Raw genomic sequence first — 23,299 nt, 5'->3', positions numbered from 1 at the left:
CTGCAAAGCTCCTCTCCAGTCAGCTGACCCCCAGCCTGTACAGGTGTATGAGGTTATTCCTCCCCAGGGCAGAACTTCGCACCTCCCTTTACTGAACTTTAGGAGGTTCCTCTCTGCCCATTTCTCCAGCCTGTCAAGGTCCTTCTGAATGGCAGCACAACCATCTGGTATATCAACCACTCCTCCCCGTTTTGTGTCACATAGCCTGTAAATATCAAGCCTTCATAATTTGCCACCTCATTAGAGCTCTAGTTAATCAAGATACAGAGAGGTCTAACCGTTTCTGCATGCTATCAAGTGCTGAACAGTGAGATAACTAATTAATAGTAACCTGGTTATCAGGATAAATGGTATTACAATTAAGGAAGGTCAGGTTGGCTTTGTTCCAATAAGCAAAGCAGCAGATTATATTAAAATACAAAGGCATCTTAAAATATGATCCTGAAGATAACTTAAAGGATAATTTAAAGGTGCTTTCAGAAACATCACCAGACACAAATGGAAAGGTTTCACTTGGGTTGAACGACAAATCCTAAAAATAAAACCTGGTCTGAGGTTAAAATGTACATTGTTGATTAGATCTATTTATTCACACCCTGCAGTGATGGAGGAGACATGCAGCTTAATGTTTTCTCTTTTACTTTGCAGGAGCATAGGCACATTCCTCTTATTGCCATTGCCGCTTGCAAGGTCTTTACAACCCTGGGAGATCTCTAGCAGAAGAACAGAAGAAATACCAAGTGACATACTGCATACATTAATTCAGTATTCAGATAACATCCTGTTGCAAGCGAATGACCCAAGCAAAACTTCTTGCAGTCTTAAACAGTATGCAGAAAATCAGGAGAGAGAAAAAAGAATATCTGAATTTAAGGTATTTTGAATGAGAAATGTTATCCTTAATTAGAATTTCCAACACTACCATGCTTAATCCTTCCAAAAATGTAAGCACATAATAAAAAATTAAACTTGAATATAGGTTTGGTAAGAGTTCTTGCAATAAATGGGAATTAGTCTTACAAAATGTCAAAACAGACACAAAGAGACTACATTTCTTTTCCAAGCTCATACTGGTAGAGTAGAGCTGGAAAAACAGATATATATATATATTTTTTATCTCAGAAGCTTCCCTGAGATGCTAAAGGAAGCTCTTTTAGGAAAGTGGAGACATTTGTTTCAGTGAGCATTTGAGTAACAATAAAGGCAAAACAAGCTTCTAGACCTCAAGAAACATCAAATAGCTGTTTTAATTTACATCACAGACAAATTCACTTTTGATTCTAAAATGAATAGCGGGCAGAGATCAGAGAAAATATCTCACTAAATCAGGACAGCATGATAGATATTTAGAGTTTTCCTCAGAGGAGCAAGGTGCTTTTAATCCAGAATGGAGGATGTAGAGCAGCTGGCTCTGAAAAGGTTTTGTGGAAAAAGAGGCTCTGTTGCTAGTTTGACCCTAGAAATAAATTTATGGAAAAATTAAAAAAAAAAAAAAAAAAAAAAAGCTACAGCCACATCTGAACAGGAACACTAATTGCAGCCATGAATTGTGAAGGACCAGGATAAAACATTCCTTGCAGAAGCCACTTGATTGCATGCTGACTGCCTGACTGAGAAAAATCTAATTTTGTGCTCACCCATTTAACTAAAATCAGTTTCTTAGAAATTTTAGTAAGCAGAGCCTTAGTGCACGTACTGCCCATGTGTGAGACAACAGAAAGGAACAGTTAGAGCAAGACCATGGGAAAAAACACTGCTTCCTAATTATGAAAAAGATACATCATGAAACTACGTTTCAGTGATGTAAATGATCTAGACTGACCTCCAGAGAAAAGGGAGAGTTTACCTCCAAGAGCTATGCATTTTTGTAACAACTCTCAAACACACACCCAGGACCAAAACCACAAACTCTTGGACCATATGGCCACAAATGTGTCTTGGGAAAAAGGGTTCAGAAATGATCCTTCTGCCCCTAGGCTGTAGTATAAAGTTGTTTGGGGGCTAAACAATCCTTCTGCTCTGAGAAATGTTTAATTGAGGTAGGCAATCTGGATGCAGAGTCCATGGTGCTAAAGAGAATAATTTGAAACGGATTGGAAAGACGGTGCTTCCCCCCAGGGACAGAACGGACCACCTGCCGTAATCAGTGCCAACCTTGGTGAGCAAATTAGATAAAGTACAACAGAGCAGTCTGAAGACGCAATTCCTGGATTGTATCAATAGGTCAGGGATTCATTTGTGCAATTATGTAATACAACTGAAAAACTGGAAGAAAAGCTCTGCAGGAAGGCAATCTCTCTGTGGCTAACTGCCAACCTCTGCAGGAGAGCGCACGGTTAAACACAGCGCAGAAGCAAACGTAGACCCATGTCACCCAAGGGCCAGGGATCCATAGCACAGACCTTTACGTTCCTGCGCCAGGAAAGCGATTGCTCTGGGATCCTTACATTGCTGAAGGAGAGAGAAGGACCTCCCCAGAGGATGACCAAGAGGAGCTGAAACTCGATAGCAGAAAGGAGGCCCAACCTGCACCTCAGACCTCAGCAGTTCATGAACACATATGGAGCTGCATCTACCTCCAGCAACATCCCCCTTCATCCTCTGAGGCTGTTCTCAGCAGGAAAGCAAGAACTGGAGCCTAATGAAAGCTCGCAGCAGAGGATCAGCCCCAGAGCCCAATCCCACAGCTCCTCTCATCAGTAGCAGTCTTTCCACTGACTCACTGCAACAGGTGATTCGTTTGATCCCCAGCATCCGTTATCCTGCTCTGGTATGAATTCAATACTTTCATGGACATGGAAGCAATGTCCAGGATTTCCTAGGGATGGAGGTCCATCTGCAGCTAAGTAAGCATGCACTGGGATGCCTGGAAAGCTTCTCCTGTGAAACAAGACCATGAGATTGAAGAGGGAGGTGGTTGCTCTGATTATATTTGATCAAACCTTCAAAATTATTTAAATTACTCTGGAACCCAATTTACACTTTTTAGAAACATTTTCCCATAGATCTGACTAAGATCCTGAAACCAAGATCCTGGAATGACTTGTTTGTTCTGGAAGCAGAAGGGAAGATACTCAAACTGGAAATTCAAGATCATCAAGGTTGGATACACTCCCGAAGAGAACTGGGAAGGTGCAGAGCCTCACACGCTCTCCTCCCATCCTATGGGCAGGAGAGCACTCACTGCCAGGACTAACATGCCTACCACAGGTCCTCATCTTCACAGTACCTCTCAAGCTAGTCAGTCTGAACTCTGTAGTACAATCTCGTGCATTCTAGGAGGGAAAAAACATTTTTCTTCCAAAGCACTGTTACAAGCTTGAAATAAATGTGCAGACTGTTAGATAAAGGCAGAGATAAAAATAGACCAGTTAAATACCTCTCCTTTAATGAGGTTCATCCTTTAAAGCAGTCACACAAAGGTTATTAATGTTATTACAGAAAATATTGTATGCTTGCACATAAAAACCATGGCAAGATATTCCTAATCACCCACCACGCACTTCAGAATCTCTCAGCAGCTCACATGCTCACAGCAACCCTGCTTGGAAGAAACTAGATAAAAGAGAGGTATGAGCGATCTCCCTTGGAAACAGTCGCTCTTCTTTCTAAGGGTTTTTTTCCCCCACTCCAAACAATGTAAATTTAACAATGCGAATAATATCTACTCCTTACATCTATTGCAATACAGCTAATATACTTATTCTCTTAGCTAACATTAAGCTTACATTATAACAACACCAGTCAGAGCATCACTAAAGCTAATTTTGAAAATATTTTGAAAAACGCAGCCCAACTTCCTGAAGTCATACAAAAAAACCCCCACTTGATTCTAAAACACCTCCATTATCTGGTTTATAAATGTTTCAAACACATAACACACTGCAAGGGTAAGGGAATAATACAAGCAGCTAGCAGGAATCATATGGCCCATCTTAGGCAAAACTAGATCATTCCATACTTGTTCCAGTTATATTCAATGTCCGAAACCACTGCCACGTGTAACAAATGCTTATCTAGGCTAACCAGAAATATGAGTTTTTGACTGTACACATATTATGGAAGACTTTACATCATCATTTTAATGAAACCAGTAACACCATGTCCGGTAAGGGACAGTCAACAGTATCCCCCCCGCCGTGACACACTGAAAGCCCGTCTCAGCTACCCCCGGTCCCAGAACTGAACAATCCAAGAGGTAAATTTAGAGTTTTTCTGATTAAAAGCCGCTAATGCTTCCATTGCCGGCTGATACCGACAATCTTTGAAGCGCCAGAAAACAACGGAAGTTTTGTCCGAGTTTAAAAGAAGGAAGACAAAACGACCAAAGGGAAGGGCCCCAGAATTTGGCTCACAATTCACAAGTGATTAGCTTGATATGATCACCAGCACAGACACGCTGGCAAAAATTCTGGCTGCAAAACTTTGCAGCTCGCAGGGAAGCAGATAAGAAACACAGGCAAACAAACACGCTGAGCCATTTCGGGTATCTGAGCGAGCTGAACGCAATCCTGTTGAACGGCAGTCTCCCTGCCTGTCCCGCACTGCTGCGCTTACATAGACCCAAGGCAGCTTAGGCTGAGACTGGACCTAGCAACCAACCACTGTCTGCTTAACCAGACTTGGCTAAAGCATTATTAAATGTAATGACACAAAACACTCAATTTCTGCCTGTTTTCCAGGAGAGATCTAATACACCAGGAGCTATACAGTTCTGAGGTCTCACATTACTAAAATTTTAAAAATACATATAGCATTTACAATGCATGATGAAAAAATTAATCAAAACTGCATAGCTACAGTTGTCAAATTAGAGAAGAAGAGTGTCTTTTATATTGTGGGATCTTGGATTTTTTTTTTTTTTTAAATGTGCGTGTTCAGTTGATAGCCTCTACAGTTCAGTTATTCACTATGGTTTCCCATTTCTTGGTGTAAGTCAAAGAGGTTCTGCTGGAGCTCTGGTCTCCCTTGGAAAAGGTCAGTACGGTGCATAAAGACTTGGGGTCCAGGGACACTCACGCCTGTTGTTTCAACTGTACACGTCTGAGGCTGTGGCACTCCCAGCATCGCCTCCATCAGTGGCCGCGTTGGCACCTCATCGGGAGCCTGAAAGCTGCCCCCAGTTTGCGCGACATGCAGCAGGCGAGCAGCAGCCTCGTACAGAGACATGCGCTGAACAGACGGGAAACTGCTCTGATCACTGGGCAAGACCGCATGCCTTTGTCTGCATGATAGACAGGTTGACAAGGACCAGGTGTGCATCCCTGTTGGGTGCCCTTTGACTTCCCAGCTCAGGGAACCTGCCAGCAAAGAAATCAGAGGAAGCAAGCAGATAACTACAAATTAGCCTGCAGACAGATAATACTGCTGCCTCCCTTCATCCGCACAGCAAGACCAGAGCGAAAGACACTTTTACAAACAACGTTTCCATGTCCAAAAGCTGGAGTGCCTCAAACACTACCTATTTACATAGAGGTTTACATACCTCCTATCAACCTGCTGTCTGAGTGTCTCTCAAGCCCTCGTATCAACACGAGATAGGGAAATGCTGTTATCCCTCCTATATGGATCATGATTAAGGCATTGACGATCTCCTTTGTTTTATGATTCTATGCTACAAGGCATCGCATCAGAGCCAGAAGCATCACACGGAGTTTCAGTCCTGGCACTTTGGCCAGCAAAAGCTCCTCTTCTTTTAACATAAGGAAGGACTAAGCATCAGCCCAAAAGAAGCGAGCATTAGGGAGAGGTAGCAGGTTCTTTTTTTAAAAAAAAACCTGGAAAAGTAGCATTTCATCCAGCACAAATGAGGTATTTAAAATTCCATTTGCCTTCGCTGTCCATGCAAATCTGTGGTGATCTGATGAGATGAATACAGCTTTATTTCCTGGGTTGTGCACACTCAGCTTTGCAAAAACGAGCACACGCTCACGGTTTAACGATGGCCCTCTCCATCACTGGAGATACTCAAAAGCCGCCTGGACAGCGTCTTGGGCAACTTGCTCTAGTTGACCCTGCCTGAGCAGGGTGTTGGACTAGACGATCTCTAAAGCTCCCTTCCAACCTCAACTGTTCCATGATTCTGTGAGGAAGATCATCCATCTTGTGAGGATAAGAGAGGAGAAGGCAAGGAAGGAAAATGAAGATCAGGAAGCTGGGAGAAGAGGGCAAGATGACACACAGCAATAAACAGGAGGAAAGACATGACAGACATTTAAGAGATCAAGAGCTCTGTATGACAGAGGTCAGATGAAAAAACAAGCAGAGAGAGAGCTACTAGCAGCCATAACCCTAACTCTCCTTTTCCAAGCACTGAACATTTGCAATTGCTCTTGAGACTGTCTGGGACTTTCCTATCTGCTGTAATGAGCCTGAAGCACTCCTTGTTGCTGACCATAACAGATTATGATAATTCTACAGTCAAAAATTTTCCTCTCTGCAGAGAAGTAACAGGTTCCTTTAAAGGAAAAAAAGCATTTCATCTAGCATAAATGAGGTTTTTAAAATTCCATTTGCCTTCGCTGTTCATACAAATCTGTGGTGATCTGACAAGATGGATACAACTATTTCCTAGATTGCACATGTCCAGCTTTGCAAAAATGAGCATACCCTTGTGGTTTAATGATGTATTCCATGGACCTCTATTGCCAGGGCTGACATAAATATTTCAGAGACCTGCACGCACCTGTTTTAGAGTTAGGTCTGGGTCACCAAGAAGCCACAGATTCAGCACATTCACTAATTCAGCCCAGCAGTTAGAAAGAGAGGGCTAACCTCCGGACATCCTGATGAGCAGCACAAGCAAGACACCCACCCAACAGCTGTAATAAAACCCCCATAGGCACACCACACCAGCCAGTCTTGGGTCCACCAAACTGGCTCTGAGACAGGCCCTGGCACAGGTCTCCTTAGCCAAAATGAAGCCCTTTGGGTCAGGTGGAGAATTATACAGAGAGTGGTAGTTGAGCTCTTGCCATTACCTTCTCCTCCACTTTAGAAACCTGTTCTTCCCAGTTAGAGCAGTACTGGCTCACCTGGCCACCTAGATCTCTTCAAAGACATACAGACCGACAGCTGAACGGGACCAAGTTATTCCCCATCCTCAGTCTTGCTCTTTCTAGCAAAAAATCACAGGAAGTCTTTCAAAATCAGCTTTGGAAATGATCTTCACAACATGAATGCATTCTCTCCGAACCGTTTCTGCATATGTAAAACCTTGCCCATGGAGCAAATGGGACAGCGGCAGACCTGAGACAAGAATGAACAGCTAAGATAGCTGCCAACAGAGAAAGCAGCCTGAGGACCCTTGGAAGTTGCGGCCATGGATATTTAAATGCTAAGCAATGTATCATCAGCTCCCTGCTGAACTTAAGATGGTTTCATCTTTACAGAAGTAGCAACAACAGCATGCTCCCATCAACTCTTCTCTTGCAGTATGAGCAACAGTGGCAGTCGCGGCCTTCTATCTTTTATTTTTAACTGCAATACAATTAGGCACTTAGGAAAATGACTCTGAACAGTACAAAAGCCATAGAGTAACTGCAGGTATCAGCATGGTGCTCTGCAAGCCAGAAGTTTAACCACAGCTTAAAGTACAAACCAAAGCAGCTCCTGTAACACATGCTGTATCCAGCCAGACACCGATACATGCTATTCTGACCTGTAAGAAAGACTCAGTGCTGCAGGATTTCAATCAGAAACAGAAGATTTTGCTCCTTTTCTCTGGTCTGTAGGCAGCTGCTCTGTGCCAGAGGAAGCCTTCCTGTGTGCCCATGCTAGCTCCTCTCCGTTAGAAAATATGCAGAGTGTAGATATTTTTGTGCAGACAAGGCTTGTTTGGTCCATCTGGATTTGGAAACTGGACAGGTTAGTTCCCAGTTTTAAGCTGGCATCTGAGAAACCTGCCAGCTAGTTTTTGCAGCTTAAGGAGTATAAAAGCGTTGCTGTCACGGAGGCGGACAAAGCCTGTCTGCAGAGGCACCGTACAGCCTGGGCTCCCTGCAGCACTGGTCACAGCTAATGAGGAAAAGACGATTAACTCCCTTTTTTCTTTCCCAATTAAATACATGCCTCTTCTGCTTCCTAGGAAGCAACAGGAGAATTATGCAGCTCTCCAGAAACTCAGGGGAGAGGGACAGCCAAAGAAGAAACAAGTGGACTAAGAACGTCAGCCTGACTGTTAGTGAACATAGAAAGAACAGAGATAACAAAGCAGTGAACCGTTGAAACCAGCCCTGAAAGACCTCAACCCTGCTTCACAAGGTCCCTGAGCCGGGGACTGCAACAGGCAGGGCAGCAGCATTACACACTCCCGCTACCCTTCTACTCTTCCCTAGGCACTTCTCCCACTTGCCACAGTCAAGGCAAGACACTGGACTAGGTGGGCCTTTTGGATAAGCCAGCATGGTCATTCTTAAGCTCTTACATTAAGTTTCTGGGCTTTTAGGATGTCTAATAATTTGCTTCTCTTTCTTTCATTTTCTTGTTCTTCACAGTAATATATCCCCAGAAGAGCAATTTCTGATCCTAATGTCAGACAGAAAATATGCTGGTCAATAATGTGATTAGAGCTAGCTGATTTTCAGTCATCATGAGGAATGTCTCTGACCCTCTGGTAAAAGAAACAGAGGGAAACAAGGTGCCCAAGTGACGAAGAAAGATAATTCTTCTAGAATGAAGCATTAAAGTGCTCTGGGGTGTCATGTGGCAAGATAAGGCACATTTGAGGTCATCTGAAAACATGCAAGCAATGCTTTTATATTTTGACAGCCTTAGTGAATCCAAAGAAAACTGCGTCCATTCGAAACAGAAGACCAGAACATCCAAGAGTGCAGTAACCTCAAGGACAGACTCTGTCATCATGGCCAACCAAAGGCTTCCCCAGCAATTCAGTATCAACACCATCCAGTGCCTCCACTCCTCTCTCCATCCCAACTCTCTGCCATCCCAAAGACTAAGGATTGATCTTTGCTTACCATAACTGATAGGCAAAGAGTGTCATGAAAAGGGATACGGTGTTTTCGTGTTGCGATAGCATCACCTCTACACACTATGGAAGGATTAACTCTAAGAAACAACAAAAACAGGTCACATCAGATATGTTTCTCCAGAGAGCTTTCAACTCACAAAAGTGCTACCATATGGTAAAAGTGAATTTAGAATGGAAAAACAATTAGAGAAAGCACCACTTCAAAAAATTCTGCACCTGTGATGCAACACAGTTTTCTGACCATGGCGGGAGAAATGATCTGGTAACAGGCATAAACATCCATCAGCAGAAAGATGCAATCCTGCTCATTAAAACACAAGTAGTCTGCAAGTTCCTACAGATGCCAACCAAAAACACAGAGAGAAAAGTACTGCAGATGTCTTCATCATTTCCTCAGATGATACAAAACAAACAAAACAGAAAAAAAGGGAAAATGAGAGACCTTCCAAAGTGCACGTATCCTCTATGTCTAACCCAGCAGTACCTGGTACATTATCTAATGCTGACTGAGAAAAAAGAAATCCCTAACAAAATGTTAAAGTATTGTGGAGTTTCACAAACCTTTCCACAGCCCCTGTCAGCTTCCTGGCTGGCTGGCAGAAAAAGACAGCTGATCACCGGGCTTACAGATTACATGCAGCAGCGCTGTTAGGGTACCTGCCTCTCTGCATTTGCATCCAGCTACCTTATGCAGCTTGAAGTGTGCACAAAGCACAAGGAAGAACTCGATCAAAATATAGCTCTTATTTTAGGCAGCAATGGAACAACTGTACAAAGCAGCATTACCGTATACAATAGCAATTGAATTTTTTGGAGGGATTTGACAGGCTACAGGCTGATAATACTGCTGCAGTCTCGGTGGAAATCTGGTTTGATGCAATTAGCAGCAATGAACCGAAAAACAGCAGAATAAAACTGGAAATACATATATAAAATATGAGCAACTGTGGAACTGATGCAAACCTAGAAGTCCTGTGTGGAGCTCAGAAGAGGAATAAGACAAAATCATAGGGTGAGGAAAACATAATTTTGAATTCCTGTCTACTATTTAAAATTGAACATCCAGATTCTGAATCAAGACATTTGCTTCCCCTGCAGAGACCGGCACACTTCATTACACAGATGCAATAGAAGACAGTGTAAGGGCATCCCAGAGAGCCAGGCAGTGAGAGGCAAACCTCCGCACATTTTTGGAAGATTCACAACTCTGCCTGCAGCTTACTGTTGCCTGAATGTGTTGAGCGTAGACCAGTCAGTTCAGCCAGAATTTTGCTCTGAAAAAGCTGGGAGCAGGTAAAAGAGCAGAGTAGAAGATGCAAAGCAACCAGATTAGTTATGCTGCCAACATGCATTTCTCCGTTAAAAGACAGAAACCCACGGCCCTTATGTGGTTAGTGCGAGAGGAACCTCAGCTGACAGCCAAACAGGCTGCTTTGCTCTCCCAGTGGGACGCACAGTAAACTCCCTCCCCAGCACAGACCCATATCAGCACAGGGGCAAAAATTCAAAGGCAGGGTCATAGTGAAGGGGTGGTGGAGGCTGCAGGTTCCCCAACCTTGCCTTGGGTAATAACATGCTAAAAATGTGGGTCACACAGCCCATGCTCATGATATGGCTTCAGAGAAACCTGCAGGAGAGGAAAAATGGGCCAGCAGGGAAAGGCCAGGGAAGACCCCTCTTTCTCAGATGTTTCTAACCAAATCCCATGCACACCTGAAATCTCTACTGACTAGGCTACGAGGCAAGCTGCCATTTAAGCCTTTTACAACAGCAATTTGAACTTCTTTTCTTACAGCATGCTGTGAATGCTGACAAGCTCACCACTTCCACAAGCCCTTTACTGCATATGCCTAACATGGAATTGCTACAAAAATAAAGCAGAACGCCCAAGCAACAAAGTTACTTTAAACAAAAATGGCAATGACATTTATAATAACTGCAAGTATATATATATATATTTTGCTTCAATAAAGGTGATGGGGGATCTGACATTCTGAATACTGAGTAGGGACACAACACACCTTCTATACATAATGGTACAAAAATGGAATATAAATGTATACTGCAGCTGTGTGAAGTTTAGGGGCTTTTGCAAGACACTTACATTATAGAAAGATTTACATTTGGGAAAGTCATTCTACTATATCTGGCTGAAATTTCATGACAAACGGATCCCATAATTATTTTTCAGATAATAATACTGAGCACTAACAGAGCTCTTAAATTCAGAGCACTTTATAAAAATTATTTACTACTTAGTTCACCCTTCTGAAGTGGGAAAGTATTATACCTGCACATGCATGTGGTCAGAGTGCAAACGGACTAAATACCTTGTCCAAGATCACAGAGGCAGGCTTACTGATCCTCCCAGCCATTGAAACGTGTGTGCACGCGTGCATCTACGTTTAAATGGGCTTATCCTCTAGAGTATGGGCTTTGGTAGTGAAGCCAACTTGTTTAACTGGCGCCATCTCATCACGTAACCCAGGGTTTGACCTGGGACGTACAACTGCACTGCAGAATCAGGGAGAGACCACCCTGAGCATCGGGGAGAACAGAGCACCCGGCTTTCTTCTAACCAGCCGCGGGAGGAGCTGGAGCCGGTTTCCTCTGGAAACGCTTCTTTCCAAAACCAGCTCTAGAGCTTGGAAGCAGACTAAACATACAGTGCGTAGTGAAAACGCTCTTCTCTTAGGCTGTTTGAGACATCTGTGCCCACAAGTGCCAAGAGGCTATTCTGAAAAACATATGGGATAATTAACAAAAGCTCAGCTACCCTAATCAAATGTATTAACCCCCAGAAAGGCAATAGACTTTTTGTGAGATAGAGAGCTTTAGGTTTGAGGAATAAAAACCGGACTTCATATAGCTAAGGATTACAAAGTACATTGGTAAAAGACTGTGCAGTGTAAACATTGACAGTTCTTGACCAGACTGCCACTGAGCGGTCCCATCAACCCACACTGGAGCACAGCAGACCTGAGACACCATGTGCCAACAAATGTTACAAAATCTGTCTCTACAAGTGTACAAAAAGAGAAAGGTCTTCTGAGCTAGTGACAGAGACACATTATCACCTACAATTTGACTGGCAGCCCTGCTCCAGTGAACTGAAAGCACTTTAGCAACCATTCCTGTTGCCACCTGGTTTGGTGATGGTCTCATTTCCCTGTATTGGGTCATTGCTCTGTACTTCTTTATCTGAACACCAACAAAAGCATACATTGTCATGGGAACAAACAGGTATTTTTAGCTTCTGCAAGGCTTCTGTCAGCAGTGTCAGATGTGGTTTCAGAAGGACACTATAATTAGTCATCAGCAGGTTACCTGGATGGAGAGTTTGCCATTGATGTGTTGGATAAAACACTTCTAAGTCTTCAGGATCAGCTTCATCTTCTGTTGCTGGCTCTTTCCCACTGTCATCTTTTATGTCGCTCTCTTCTATTTTCGTAAGGGCAAACTCCTTTTGGATACAAGAGATTCAGCTCATTAGCAATTGCATCTGAGTAATTTAATGCCGGCTGAGAATACCAAATTTTTCCCTCACCAGCAGATTTTTTTTTTTGACATCCGAGATTCTTTCCACATGGTTAAATTTAGATTTAAAGTATAATAAAGGTTAAACATGCATAACTAGCATGACATTTGTGCTGAACAAAGCAATGCAGCTTATTTCCTATTCCAGTGCAGGCTGCAGGCTTTAAACAAGCTTTTGCAGAGCCTCACCTACATTACACCCAGAGCCAGTAGCCCTGACTATTATTAGGCTTGTGTAACACTGTAAGACCCTGTTTTCCCTTGCCTAAAAATATGTCAAACTTTAAATTTTCTAGCTGAAATTTTCCACACTAGTCTCTTCTGCCTCGAGCGTTTTTTTTGTTTTTTTTTTTTTTGTTTTTTTTTTTTTCCTTAAATGTACTTATTTTAGGGCTTGGAGAGCATTTAAGCTAAAATAGTTCAGCTATTTCCAAAATAGGACACAGGGCAAACACATTGTTTTGCCCACATTATAAAAATCTCAGCATCCTTTTCTTTATGCGTTCTGGTGCCTCAAAGTCTTTTAAAACAATGAGGTAGCGCTCTAATCGCCACCCACGTTATAATTGCTGCGTGCAGATACCAGAGAGGCAGCAGAACAGATAAAACTAACGGTATGACAGTAAGCAACAGAAAAACAAGGATGAGATGCAGGAAAAATTCCTTGCTCCTAGTTAAACCTCATTTTTCACTAAAGCGTCTCCCTGGGGAGCTGCTGGGAGTCGCTTAAAACCGCAATGGACAAAACTATTGGGAGCGCATAAAAAGTAACAATCTTGTACTGGGAAAAGACTATTAGTTGGGTGGGAACCCGAAGGTCTTTCCTATTTTGCTTTTCACAGAAACAGATAAGCTGGTCCAGGCATAGTCCAGACAGTTCGGTTTCTGCTGTGGGGAGTATTATCAGTTTCTGATACTGCCAAGAAAGCCACTGCTGAACCAGTTCAAATAACCAGCCAACAGGGAAAGATTATTCCTAACTGCTGGCAATTTTAATAAGAGCTATAGCTCAGGACACGAAGTGTTTCAGTATTAATCTTTAGAATATTTTCAAAGGCAAAAAAAAGAAGTCAATTAAGAGGTTAAGCGAAAATTTTAGGCCACGTTCTGCCTTTGCTTCTTCCAACAACTTCACTGGAAAAAATGCATGCATATTTACTGGCAGAATCTGGCTGCTTTGCATTTAAATCTCTCTTAGCCAGTCTAGGAGAGTGTTTCTGAGCAAGCGAAATGTCAGCCTGAGCAAAATATGTACAATTAGGAACAATATGATAACACATTAAGATGCTTGACAAAGCTATAGAATGTTTTTATTTTATATGTTAATAGGGAACAAAATTTCCAAAATACATTAAAAAAATGGAGCCTAACTCCTATTTTCGCTTAGTACATTAGAGGCTCGAAATTGTTAAAATTATGACAAATGGTTAAAGCTCAGTAATGCTCATAAACATAAAAAGGCAGGTTCTACTGATGAAAATCAATGTTAACATTTTCTGAGCCAAGACTCAACAGGACTAAAATAAATGAGTCAGAGCAGTTATTACTTAGCTTATTTGCGCTGTTATATTATTATCCAAGAGGGACTTAACGATACAGTCCATTGTAAATTTACCCACACGCCTCTGAGTATTGTATCTGTTGAAACACATAATGGAGACGGCTGATGTTTTCAGCCGCTGCTCAAGAGAAGTGCTGTGGTCTAAATGTCCTGTAAAGGGTAAAAGGATGCGACTTGCTTCATTTAAATGTTGCTTCCACAGCTTAGCCCACAGTCGCTTTGCAATATCCCATTTCCATTAGCAGACTTGATACTGTTGCCCATTTTCACCACTGCGGAACCGCCAACAATACACAAACTCTTCTTCGTTTATGCAGGAAGCGACAAACTGCATCATTAAGCAGAACCCTTTCTTTGTTTTGTTTTCATAATTAAAATAGTAGAAAAAAAGTGGGTTTTTTTGTTTTTTTTTTTTTGTTGTTTTTTTTAAGAAAAACAATGGAAATTTCCTTAAAGGCAAAAAGACTCCTTGGTTTATTCTTCTGAAATCAACTGCAATAAATTGAACAGCCTCAACAGGGATGATCCGAGACTGAGACCATCTGCAGTCCGCTTCTGGTATGGGAAGGATTTGGCCCCCACAAAGCCTGAAAGGCCAGTGTATGCAGAGGGCAAGAAAAGGTGGGGATCTGAGAGCTACCTACCTACTGAACTCATCACTTGCCTCTTTCCCAACTACTCTGTGAGGCTGCCTGCCAGTTCTGGCGCACGTCACAGGATGCTTGTCCCGGCATTTGTTTTCAAGCTTTTTCCTGCAACTGAGATGACTATGCTCCATTTCCAGCCCTGCTCCCCCCCACAAATAAAGACAGATTATAACATCGCTACATGAATCCAGGTGGGCTCTAGGCACTGGCCTACCGTGCTTATGCTTTATCTGGTCCCTTTTATTTGCCCAGGTAAGTAGCACGGCCCACAGTCAGATTGACATGACAGCAAGCTGCAATGCAAAAGTAGGGTCATCCTGCGACACGGGGGGCCAGTAACCTCCTAAGCCAGCATTGTTGTGGAAGTCCCCGTTTTAAGCCACAGCATAAATTAAACAAAACTGCACTGCTACAGTCTTTTTTGCCCCGAGGTCCTTGAGGAAGCTTTTGAGAAAGGCTGATCTGGCGGGGCCTGGCACCTGGCGTTCAGAAGGAAGTTCCAGTTTTGCACGCCTGCACAAGTGCAAAGGGCACACAGCGCCCACTCGCTTCAACTGCAGTTTGAAAACCTCACTGCATGGAGCAAAATCCATGCACGTGGGATTCAAGAGCCCAAGAGGGTGCTTTCTGCAGCCTGGGTCTATGTGACTCACTCGTGGTGACTCAGAGGCACAGCAAGAAACTTAATCAAGGTCATCTCTTTTCCTCCTCTTGCCACTAGACCACATAATTAGCTTTGGTTCTTGCCACGGGGGAGCACGCTGCTACTCAGAATGGAAAAGGTGGTACCTAACGAACAAGAGAGCTGGCTGGGTTACACCATTCCTTTTGCAAACCCTTTGGCTGCAATATCTTCTAGATTTCCTGGGATTAAGCAAATGGTCTTAAGAAACAAGCCTTTCCAAAATGTCGCTCTTGAGAACCCACTCTTGAAGAGCGCGGAGGCGATTCACCATTTGGTATAATGGCATTACAGAAGGATTAGACTAGGTGTCACACACACACACACACACACCCCAGAGATAGGTGACAGGTTTAAGGGGCTGAAAGGCCCTGGAGGGATGAGGCTCACTGCTGGAGCAGCCCACACTTACAGGAACTCTGTCACTTAAGCTCGACCAGGAAAACACTGCAGAGACCACCAAAACCAGCAGGTTGACTTTAGCAGCCGTGGAGAGGAGACCAGAGCAGTGAGACATTGCCATCAGCCTGAAAAGCAAAGGAAAACAAAACCAACAACGTTTTAGTACAAATTCTCAGAGTTTTCCGCATCCTTTATGCTACATTTTTCAACACAGCACAAGTTTAGGAGTAAAATAAGCAGGACACAGAACATCTGTGTGTTAGCCTACTGGTTTCAGCAGAAGGGCATCAGATATTAAGGGGTGCTGATTATGCTGCTGCTGCTAACAACGCAAAGTAGCTTCACCATGCAGTCGCTTAAATCTCTCCCAGAAAACATGCAGAGATCTGCAAGTCTTGTTTAAAATCACCGTGTTCATGGCATAGATGACAAGTACAGGAAAAAATAAAATTCAGTTGCAGTCCTGCTAAGGCTTTTATGCATGTACTTCATTTCAGCACAGAAGTAATTGAGTTAATTCAAATTAAACAAAACCATAAGCCTTCACAGAATCAGCACTTTATCTAAATCAATATGTATGTTTTGCTCCAGAAAAACAACATTTGCAGAGTTGAACAGGATTTACGCAGCAGTTTCCGCGGCGAAAGGCTTTCCCCCGCTGCGCAGACCGCTGGTTCCCCAGACCCGCACATTCAGGAGCCAGTGCTGCCCAAGGTCGCAGTGGACCATGAAGCCACCCGCTCACATCCGACCAGCGACACACCAAAGGACAGAGGAAAAAAGAAAGGTCCTGCTCCTGTGGCTGCCAGGCACCTTTTTATGGAACTGGAGGTTTAATTATCCTCATTGCCACATGTATAGCTACACTCACATACACACACACACACCCCCGCCACCGCCTTGCAATGTGAGATGCTAAACCACTCTACCGCATTCAGCTCACTTATTCCCACACTAGAGTAGTGAACTGAACAGCCTGCCAGCACACAGAGTGGAGAAGCATTTCCTTTGATTGGCTCTAAATTTACATGCTGCTAAATTAAACTCAATGAAGTCTTCTGAAAGAAGATGGGACTGATTAGTTCCGTTCAAACACTCCTTCATTACTCATCCCTCCATCAAGTCTGCTCCAACTCCTATCCAGGTTTTAAAGATTTTCCTCCAATACATGCAGAGTCCTAAATATCTGTCTATCTCCAGCGCGCATTAGGATGGTGCATCACATCTCAGATTTCTTCCTTCCTTGAAGCAACCATCTTCTACTCCCACAAGCAGGAAACACGCTTTAAGTGGAGTTGTCGTGATACTCGCTGAATAAAATCCATCAGTTTTTTCTTTGGCCAAACTTCCCCAGTGCCAGAAAGGATTTAGCCTGAATTACCAAACGCAAGAAGCCTGGTAGCATGAAAATGCTGAAGAAACCCAGGATCCCAAACACACGCCTAGACTCAGCTGGTTATCTCAAAACAGGGAAGCTCTGCTCAGTGCCATCTCTGGACAAGAGTTTACAAATCCCCACAAGAACATATTGGATCAACTCAAAGGTTTACCCAGCCTGGCATCTCTGCTCTACTGACCAGTAAATGGAGAAAGACTGGTCCTACTTGTTCCCTGAAAGCCAGCAGGCAGGGCACAACGAACACAGAGCAGAGCGGGAGCTCTTTTCCTGCCCTCTCCCGAGGACCAGGAGAAGCAGACGTCATCCAGCACCACTGACACCTGCACCAACACCATCACCTTAGGGCTGAATCACACCACCACCGTCCAGCGCAGGAACCAGGGACTCTGGGGCGTTGCAGGTGCACCCGACGTCAACTTCTGCCACCCCAGGACATCGTCCCCACAAGGAAGGGCTTTGGGGACAAGGAGTAAATGGAGGCCTCTGCTTCCACCCCTTACTGCTATGCTGTTTCCCCACTCTTTTACACTACTGCTTCCTCTCCCTGCTTGTTGTTCTTATGTGGCACCAAAAAAAAGAAAAGAAAAAAAAAGAAAAAGGAAGAAGCAGTGTTGGTGGGGGACAAAACACTCCACCACAGCACTCAGTGTGGATGGCCAGGAAAAAACAGAGGAACAGGGAAAGCACAGAGCAATACTTTTCTGATGTATTCTTGCAAATTCCAAAAGATCCAGAGTCTTCCTGAACAGCAGCTTGTATTTTCAAGCTCAACAACCCTCAGTGGACCTATTTTTAAATTCAAAAAAAGAAAAAAAAAGAAAAAAAGAGAAAGGGCTTTCTTTCATGAATTTGTGCAATTGCTTTTGAATGGATCTGAACTTCTGACAACATCCTTTAGCAATGAGTTCCACACTTTAATTTACACCGTGTGTTGAAGTAACACTGTTGTTTCTGAGCTGGCACCAGATATCTCCCTTTGATGTCCTCCTCATTTCTAAAGGGTCAAAGAGCCAACTCAAGAAACCTACAAACCCTATCAAACCACAACCAGCATAAAACAGCAGCTCTCCATTTTTAGGAGACAGACAAACAAAACCTTTGGACAAAGCCTCCATCTCTCACTTAGGACATTGCCAAGTGCAACATGGCTGCAACTGACCCCTGGGTTTCTAAGCTGAAAACCCAAAAATATTACTAATGGGCTCAAACTCCATCCATTCTCAAAGGATATAAGTGTCTTTCTTGCTAATGCTGCAGTCAGGACCTCAAACTTAAGAGCAAGGCATACGATCGCCGTTCCTAACTGATCTCAGAGCAAACTGATGCTTTTTCCATAGGAAACAGATTTTCCTGAGGTTATAAAACAAAGGACAAAACAGGGATAATGAAAAATAAATGCACCCCTAAAACTTAAACCGTAAGTCTGGAAATAGAAAGAAAGAAACAGAAGAAAGAAACTCAACAAAGCAGCGTCTGAAAGAAAACTCGCACTTCCATAAAAATAGAGCTCACGTGTACCGAGAAGGCTGGCAGCAGATCACAATACAGCCTCTATAAAGCCTACAACCTCATGCCTGTCTGGAATACGACATCTGCACAACAATTAGCAGTTTGCTTAGGTCCCAGGTAGGTAGGAAGAGCTAACGTGAAAAAGGGGGGTTTGAAGCTCCTGGCGAGAAGCCTGCGCGGGCTGACATCTTGTTACGAGATAAGACAAATGCAGAGGGTGGAGAGGATTTTCAGACCAAATGTTACATGCATACTAAGCATTTTTGGAAATGACCCTCCAGCTTGCAAGGCAAAAAAAAATAGTAACTGTGCCCCCCACCTGCATGGAGAGCATTTGCACTCATCTAAGGACATCCATTTGGGACGTAGCAGCACCCACGCATAGCTGCAGCCTGCCAGCACCAGAGCCCCAACGGGACGACTGCCAACGCAAATTCCCCTTGTGCCGAGAGGGGCATGGTTTTTAATAATCCTCTTTTGTTAAAGAAAATCAGGTACTAGAAAAAGTGCAAAGGGTCAAATTCAAAGAAGCTTCTGTTCCCAGCGGCAACCCTGCCATTAGAGCAGGCTATGTTCTCGTGGCGTGGCTCATTATCAGCATCTCGATACAGGAAAGTTCTGCTCCACAACTCCAGAAACCCACCTCCGTACCAGTGGCTACGGAAACAATAGCATTTGCCATTATGTTCTCTATTAGCAGAGACATTTTACTGATTTCACTAGCTGTGCATCAGTAAGTGCTGCACAGCTCAGTGAATGCAGTTGCTGTAGTCATAGGTGGCAGTTCAAAGGAACTCGGTAACAGGAACGTATTTCATTAATGCCTTCTGCTCCTGGGAACACACCATTCTTTCATGTCCTGACGCCGAGCACGCGCTGTGTATACTATGTCACTCCAATAAATCTATCCGCAACCTCATCTGAATTCTGATCAGCTATTCTACAAGAGCGCACAGACATCCCAGTGAATTCTCCAGCCCCCGTCATGCTCTTTTTTATGGCCAACAGGAAGTAATAACAATAAGCTAATCCTTGTTCTCATCTACGGATCAAGGGAGCAGTACTGGAATTATGGCAGTCTTGCAAAATCGTCTGAAAATTTACTAGTTCAGGCATGGTATCTGTTCAGCCACCCTTCATCGAGATGGCCGATGATAACAGAAGCACCAACGGCACTGTGTTTGTCTACAAGCACAAATTATTCACAAAGTTCCCCTCGCTGATCATAAGGCAGCACTAGAGAACAATCAAACGATGAAAGAAATTAAGGAATGCATTCCCAAACACCCTTCAGCTGAGCTGGTGACAAGACCTCCAAGCACTCACAGCCTTTTTGGTTCAGGCCAGAGTTCGATAACACTACTTTTGAAAACTGCTTTAAAGATACATGGGTAAACCTGGATGTCGTACTGAAGAGATGCAGGCAGGACATGACCTTTAACACTGATTGCAATATGTGCTTTAAGTCAAGATCCCATGTACTCCACCTCCGATGGATTCTACTGTCAGCGTAGCAGCACAAAGAGGAAGGTTTTGCCTGAAATTCAGTCCACGTACAAGAGGAGAGACAACTGAAGGACAAACGGACAAAGGATTACGAGGAGACCACAGGACATAATTTGCCAGCATCCAGTTCCCCAGTGCATTACAATTGGGATTTCACAGCCCTACGCTGCTTCCAAAAGCAGGACCATCCTGCAAACACGATCATCCTCTCATCTTCTCTGAGGCACAGAGACACAGCGGCTCCCATAAAGTACAAACCAAGCTAAAAAAAGCCAGCCTGGAAATACTGATGTTTTGGTGGACACAGGCATAGGTGACCATGTATCTGCTCAACAGATCTGTCCTGAAGGTCTGCCTCAAGCCTTCCCTGCCCTGAGACCAGATGGAAATTATACCTTTGTTTCTGGCATGAAGCACAGGATTTCTTGGATTTCCATTAGAAACAGGAGCCACGAGAATGCATCTTGCCCATACTAAAAGCCCCGTAATGGCTCTCATAAGGGAGAGCATAGGTCCTGTCTTTCCAAACGTGACTAGCTGGGGATGGTTACCTGCAGCACGTTTTAATGCAGAGGATTCAATACAAAGATGCCAGCTGAAGGGCAAGATGCTGCAAGAACCACAACGAGTTACTGAAGCTTGCTTGCTACCTTTGCGAGACGGCTGTCAGGATTCATAGAAAACCTCCCCTTCTTGTGCATGCTGAGAACGTTACAGAACAACGACATTCGCTCCCCACACATCCCCACAAAAACCATCCTGAAGGAATTTGAAGTTGTGCTTCACATGTTTAATGAGGTCGTTAAAGCAGGGTCTCAGTTTCAAGTGGTCAGATAGGCTCTATTTGTTGACTTCTTTCAAGAAGCCAGAGAGTGATAACCCGGTGTCTGTGCTGAGTCCACCCGGGGCTGGACAGGGGACTGTCTGTACAACAACAGGCTTCATGTGTACGGCAGAGGTACTAGGAGAGCCCCTCTTTTAGCTGGTAAAACAAACACACAACAGCATTCCCCACTGGCTTCACTAAGAACAGGATTTGAGAGTCTCTAATACCTCTTTTTCCCCTTTACAGTCACCTTCATCTTCCATTAATGCTTTTTCCTTCTGGAGATGAGGCCTAACAATTAATTGCATGTGTCCTCGGTGCAGGCCCACGATTAGCTCCCGCGGCTCTGCACAACTGATCAGCAGGCGCCCAAGAAGCACCAGGGACCCTCGCGCGTACATCCCCCAGCCTGGGTATCTGTCTGAGCTCCCTCCCTCTACAGACACAGTTCTGATCAGCAACACTTCCAAAAAGAGGTAGCAGTGAATTTTCCTCTTAATTAAAGCCAATATTAAAACTACAAAGATGCTGGAATGCACTTGACAGATCAAATAACTGGATCTGAATAAGAATTAATAATAAAAACAGAATAAATAATAAAGAACCTATCGCTTTATGTAAAGCAGGAGAAGAGCCTCAAATGGCAAAATAAACCATGAAGAGGAGCTTCCTTCAGCGACTCGTGCAGATGTTCCAGACGGAGCCCTGACACGTCCGTCCTCGATTCTCCCAGGACAGAAAGAGGGCAGGGAACAGACCTCGCCGGGGCAGGGACGTGCTGCGCGGAGCCGACGCAGACTGCGCCCGGTTTAACTCAAGCTCTGATGTTTCAGGGTGCTGCCTGTGGCGAGAAGGGCCCAAAGGCCGACCCAGCACCTGCGGGTCGGCCCCCAAGCAGGGGGCCACAAAACCTGCCGGGGGCACAAGGAGGGCAGGGACTGACTAAGCAACCTGCCACCATTACCCAGCGCGCAGCACCCACTTTTGTTGACTTCAAGATGCTTTCGCCTGATCTGCTTCTCTTTCTGCCCTGCCTGGCAGGAAAGCACATTCCTATCTCCAGCAAAAATTGCAAGTAACCCCAGCTCTCCATGAAGCATGGACCCCGCTAAGGGCCAGCACTGCGCTAAGAGCCAGGAACGGATCTGCTGGAGGGGCTGACCTCAGCAAGAGGCCTCACACACACACGTATGAAAGAGAAGATGGCAAACAATCTCACACTGCAAGATTTCAGCAGAAAGGGTACATAACTGCAATATGGACCACACTGCTAGCACTGCTTATAAAAGCACCTGTAAAATGTCTATTTTTACTACATGCTCCTCCTCATTTACTCCTACCAGGACTGGGCTGTGGCATGTCAAAAGCTCCCCTACACAGGAAAAAAGTTGTGGGAATGTCTTCCCATATTTGGCTGCCTACAAAAACCCACCGAGCAAGGAGGCCACGATTTCAGGTTGACATGAATAAATAATTGCTAGAGCTCTGCTGGTTAGGAACATCATGTCCCCAGCCAGCAGGTCTTGCTCTGAGCTCCAGCAGAAGCACCACTTGGAATTTGGCCAGTGCACAGAGAGAAATTTCTAGTCCAAGAGGCCAAAAAGTAGACAACAAAGCAGCCATAAGGTCATGTGGATAAGCACCTCTCTCTCTCTCCCTCCTTACTCCACAGCCAACCGCTCCTGGAAGATGATGGAGGAACAGCAAGGTCCAGCAAAGCACAGCAATAGCTATAAGCAATACCCTGGACAATACAGACTAGTGTCCCTTTAGGGGCTGGGGAGGAAACTCACATCCCAAATACCTGGCTGCTCCAAGTTATCCCTTCTCCAAGCTACCTGAGAAGGACTAAACAGCTCCAGCAAAACAGTGATCCCTGCACACAGAGCCCATGACTTTGACGGAGAGTCAACTCTGGTTTTACACCGCTCCTACGGGCACAACATACATGCCAGGAGGAGGAAGACAAGGGTGTACACACAGACCCTTTCGAGGGATGGGGCGGCCTACAAGGGTGATGGGTGCTCTGCAGAGGAGGCAAGGCCGAGAGGCTTGTGACTCCCGGCACAGGGAAACGGTGGCTCTGCCAGTTGGTCCCCCTTCGTCACATGGGCTAGACGCACGCGCTTCGGCTCGTAAAGCACCAGGGCTGAAACACAAGGCAGTGATAACCAAAGAAAAGGCATGGGGGAGGGAGGACAAAGATAACTGCGAGAGAAATGTGCTCACGGAGCCTGGTTA

At 44.3% G+C, this 23,299-nt stretch overlaps 1 protein-coding gene across 3 annotated transcripts in view; it reads right to left on the bottom strand.

Annotated features, from left to right (window-relative positions):
- The window catches only part of SIL1 (SIL1 nucleotide exchange factor), a 112,302-nt gene that overhangs the window by 65,203 nt on the left and 23,800 nt on the right, over positions 1–23,299 (bottom strand). For all 3 annotated transcript variants that reach the window (XM_064520810.1, XM_064520811.1, XM_026097744.2), the window contains exons 2-3: positions 15,829–15,943; positions 12,317–12,452 (exon numbers count right to left, since the gene is read on the bottom strand). In XM_064520810.1, coding sequence (XP_064376880.1) covers positions 12,317–12,452; positions 15,829–15,939 — 247 coding nt within the window. In that variant the 5' untranslated portion in view covers positions 15,940–15,943. The remainder of the gene's footprint in view (positions 1–12,316; positions 12,453–15,828; positions 15,944–23,299) is intronic.

This window comes from Dromaius novaehollandiae, chromosome 15, assembly GCF_036370855.1.
Source record: "Dromaius novaehollandiae isolate bDroNov1 chromosome 15, bDroNov1.hap1, whole genome shotgun sequence".
Taxonomy (NCBI): domain Eukaryota; kingdom Metazoa; phylum Chordata; class Aves; order Casuariiformes; family Dromaiidae; genus Dromaius; species Dromaius novaehollandiae.
Note: the sequence above shows the minus strand (reverse complement) of the source record. Positions and strands in the feature narration are given on the sequence as shown.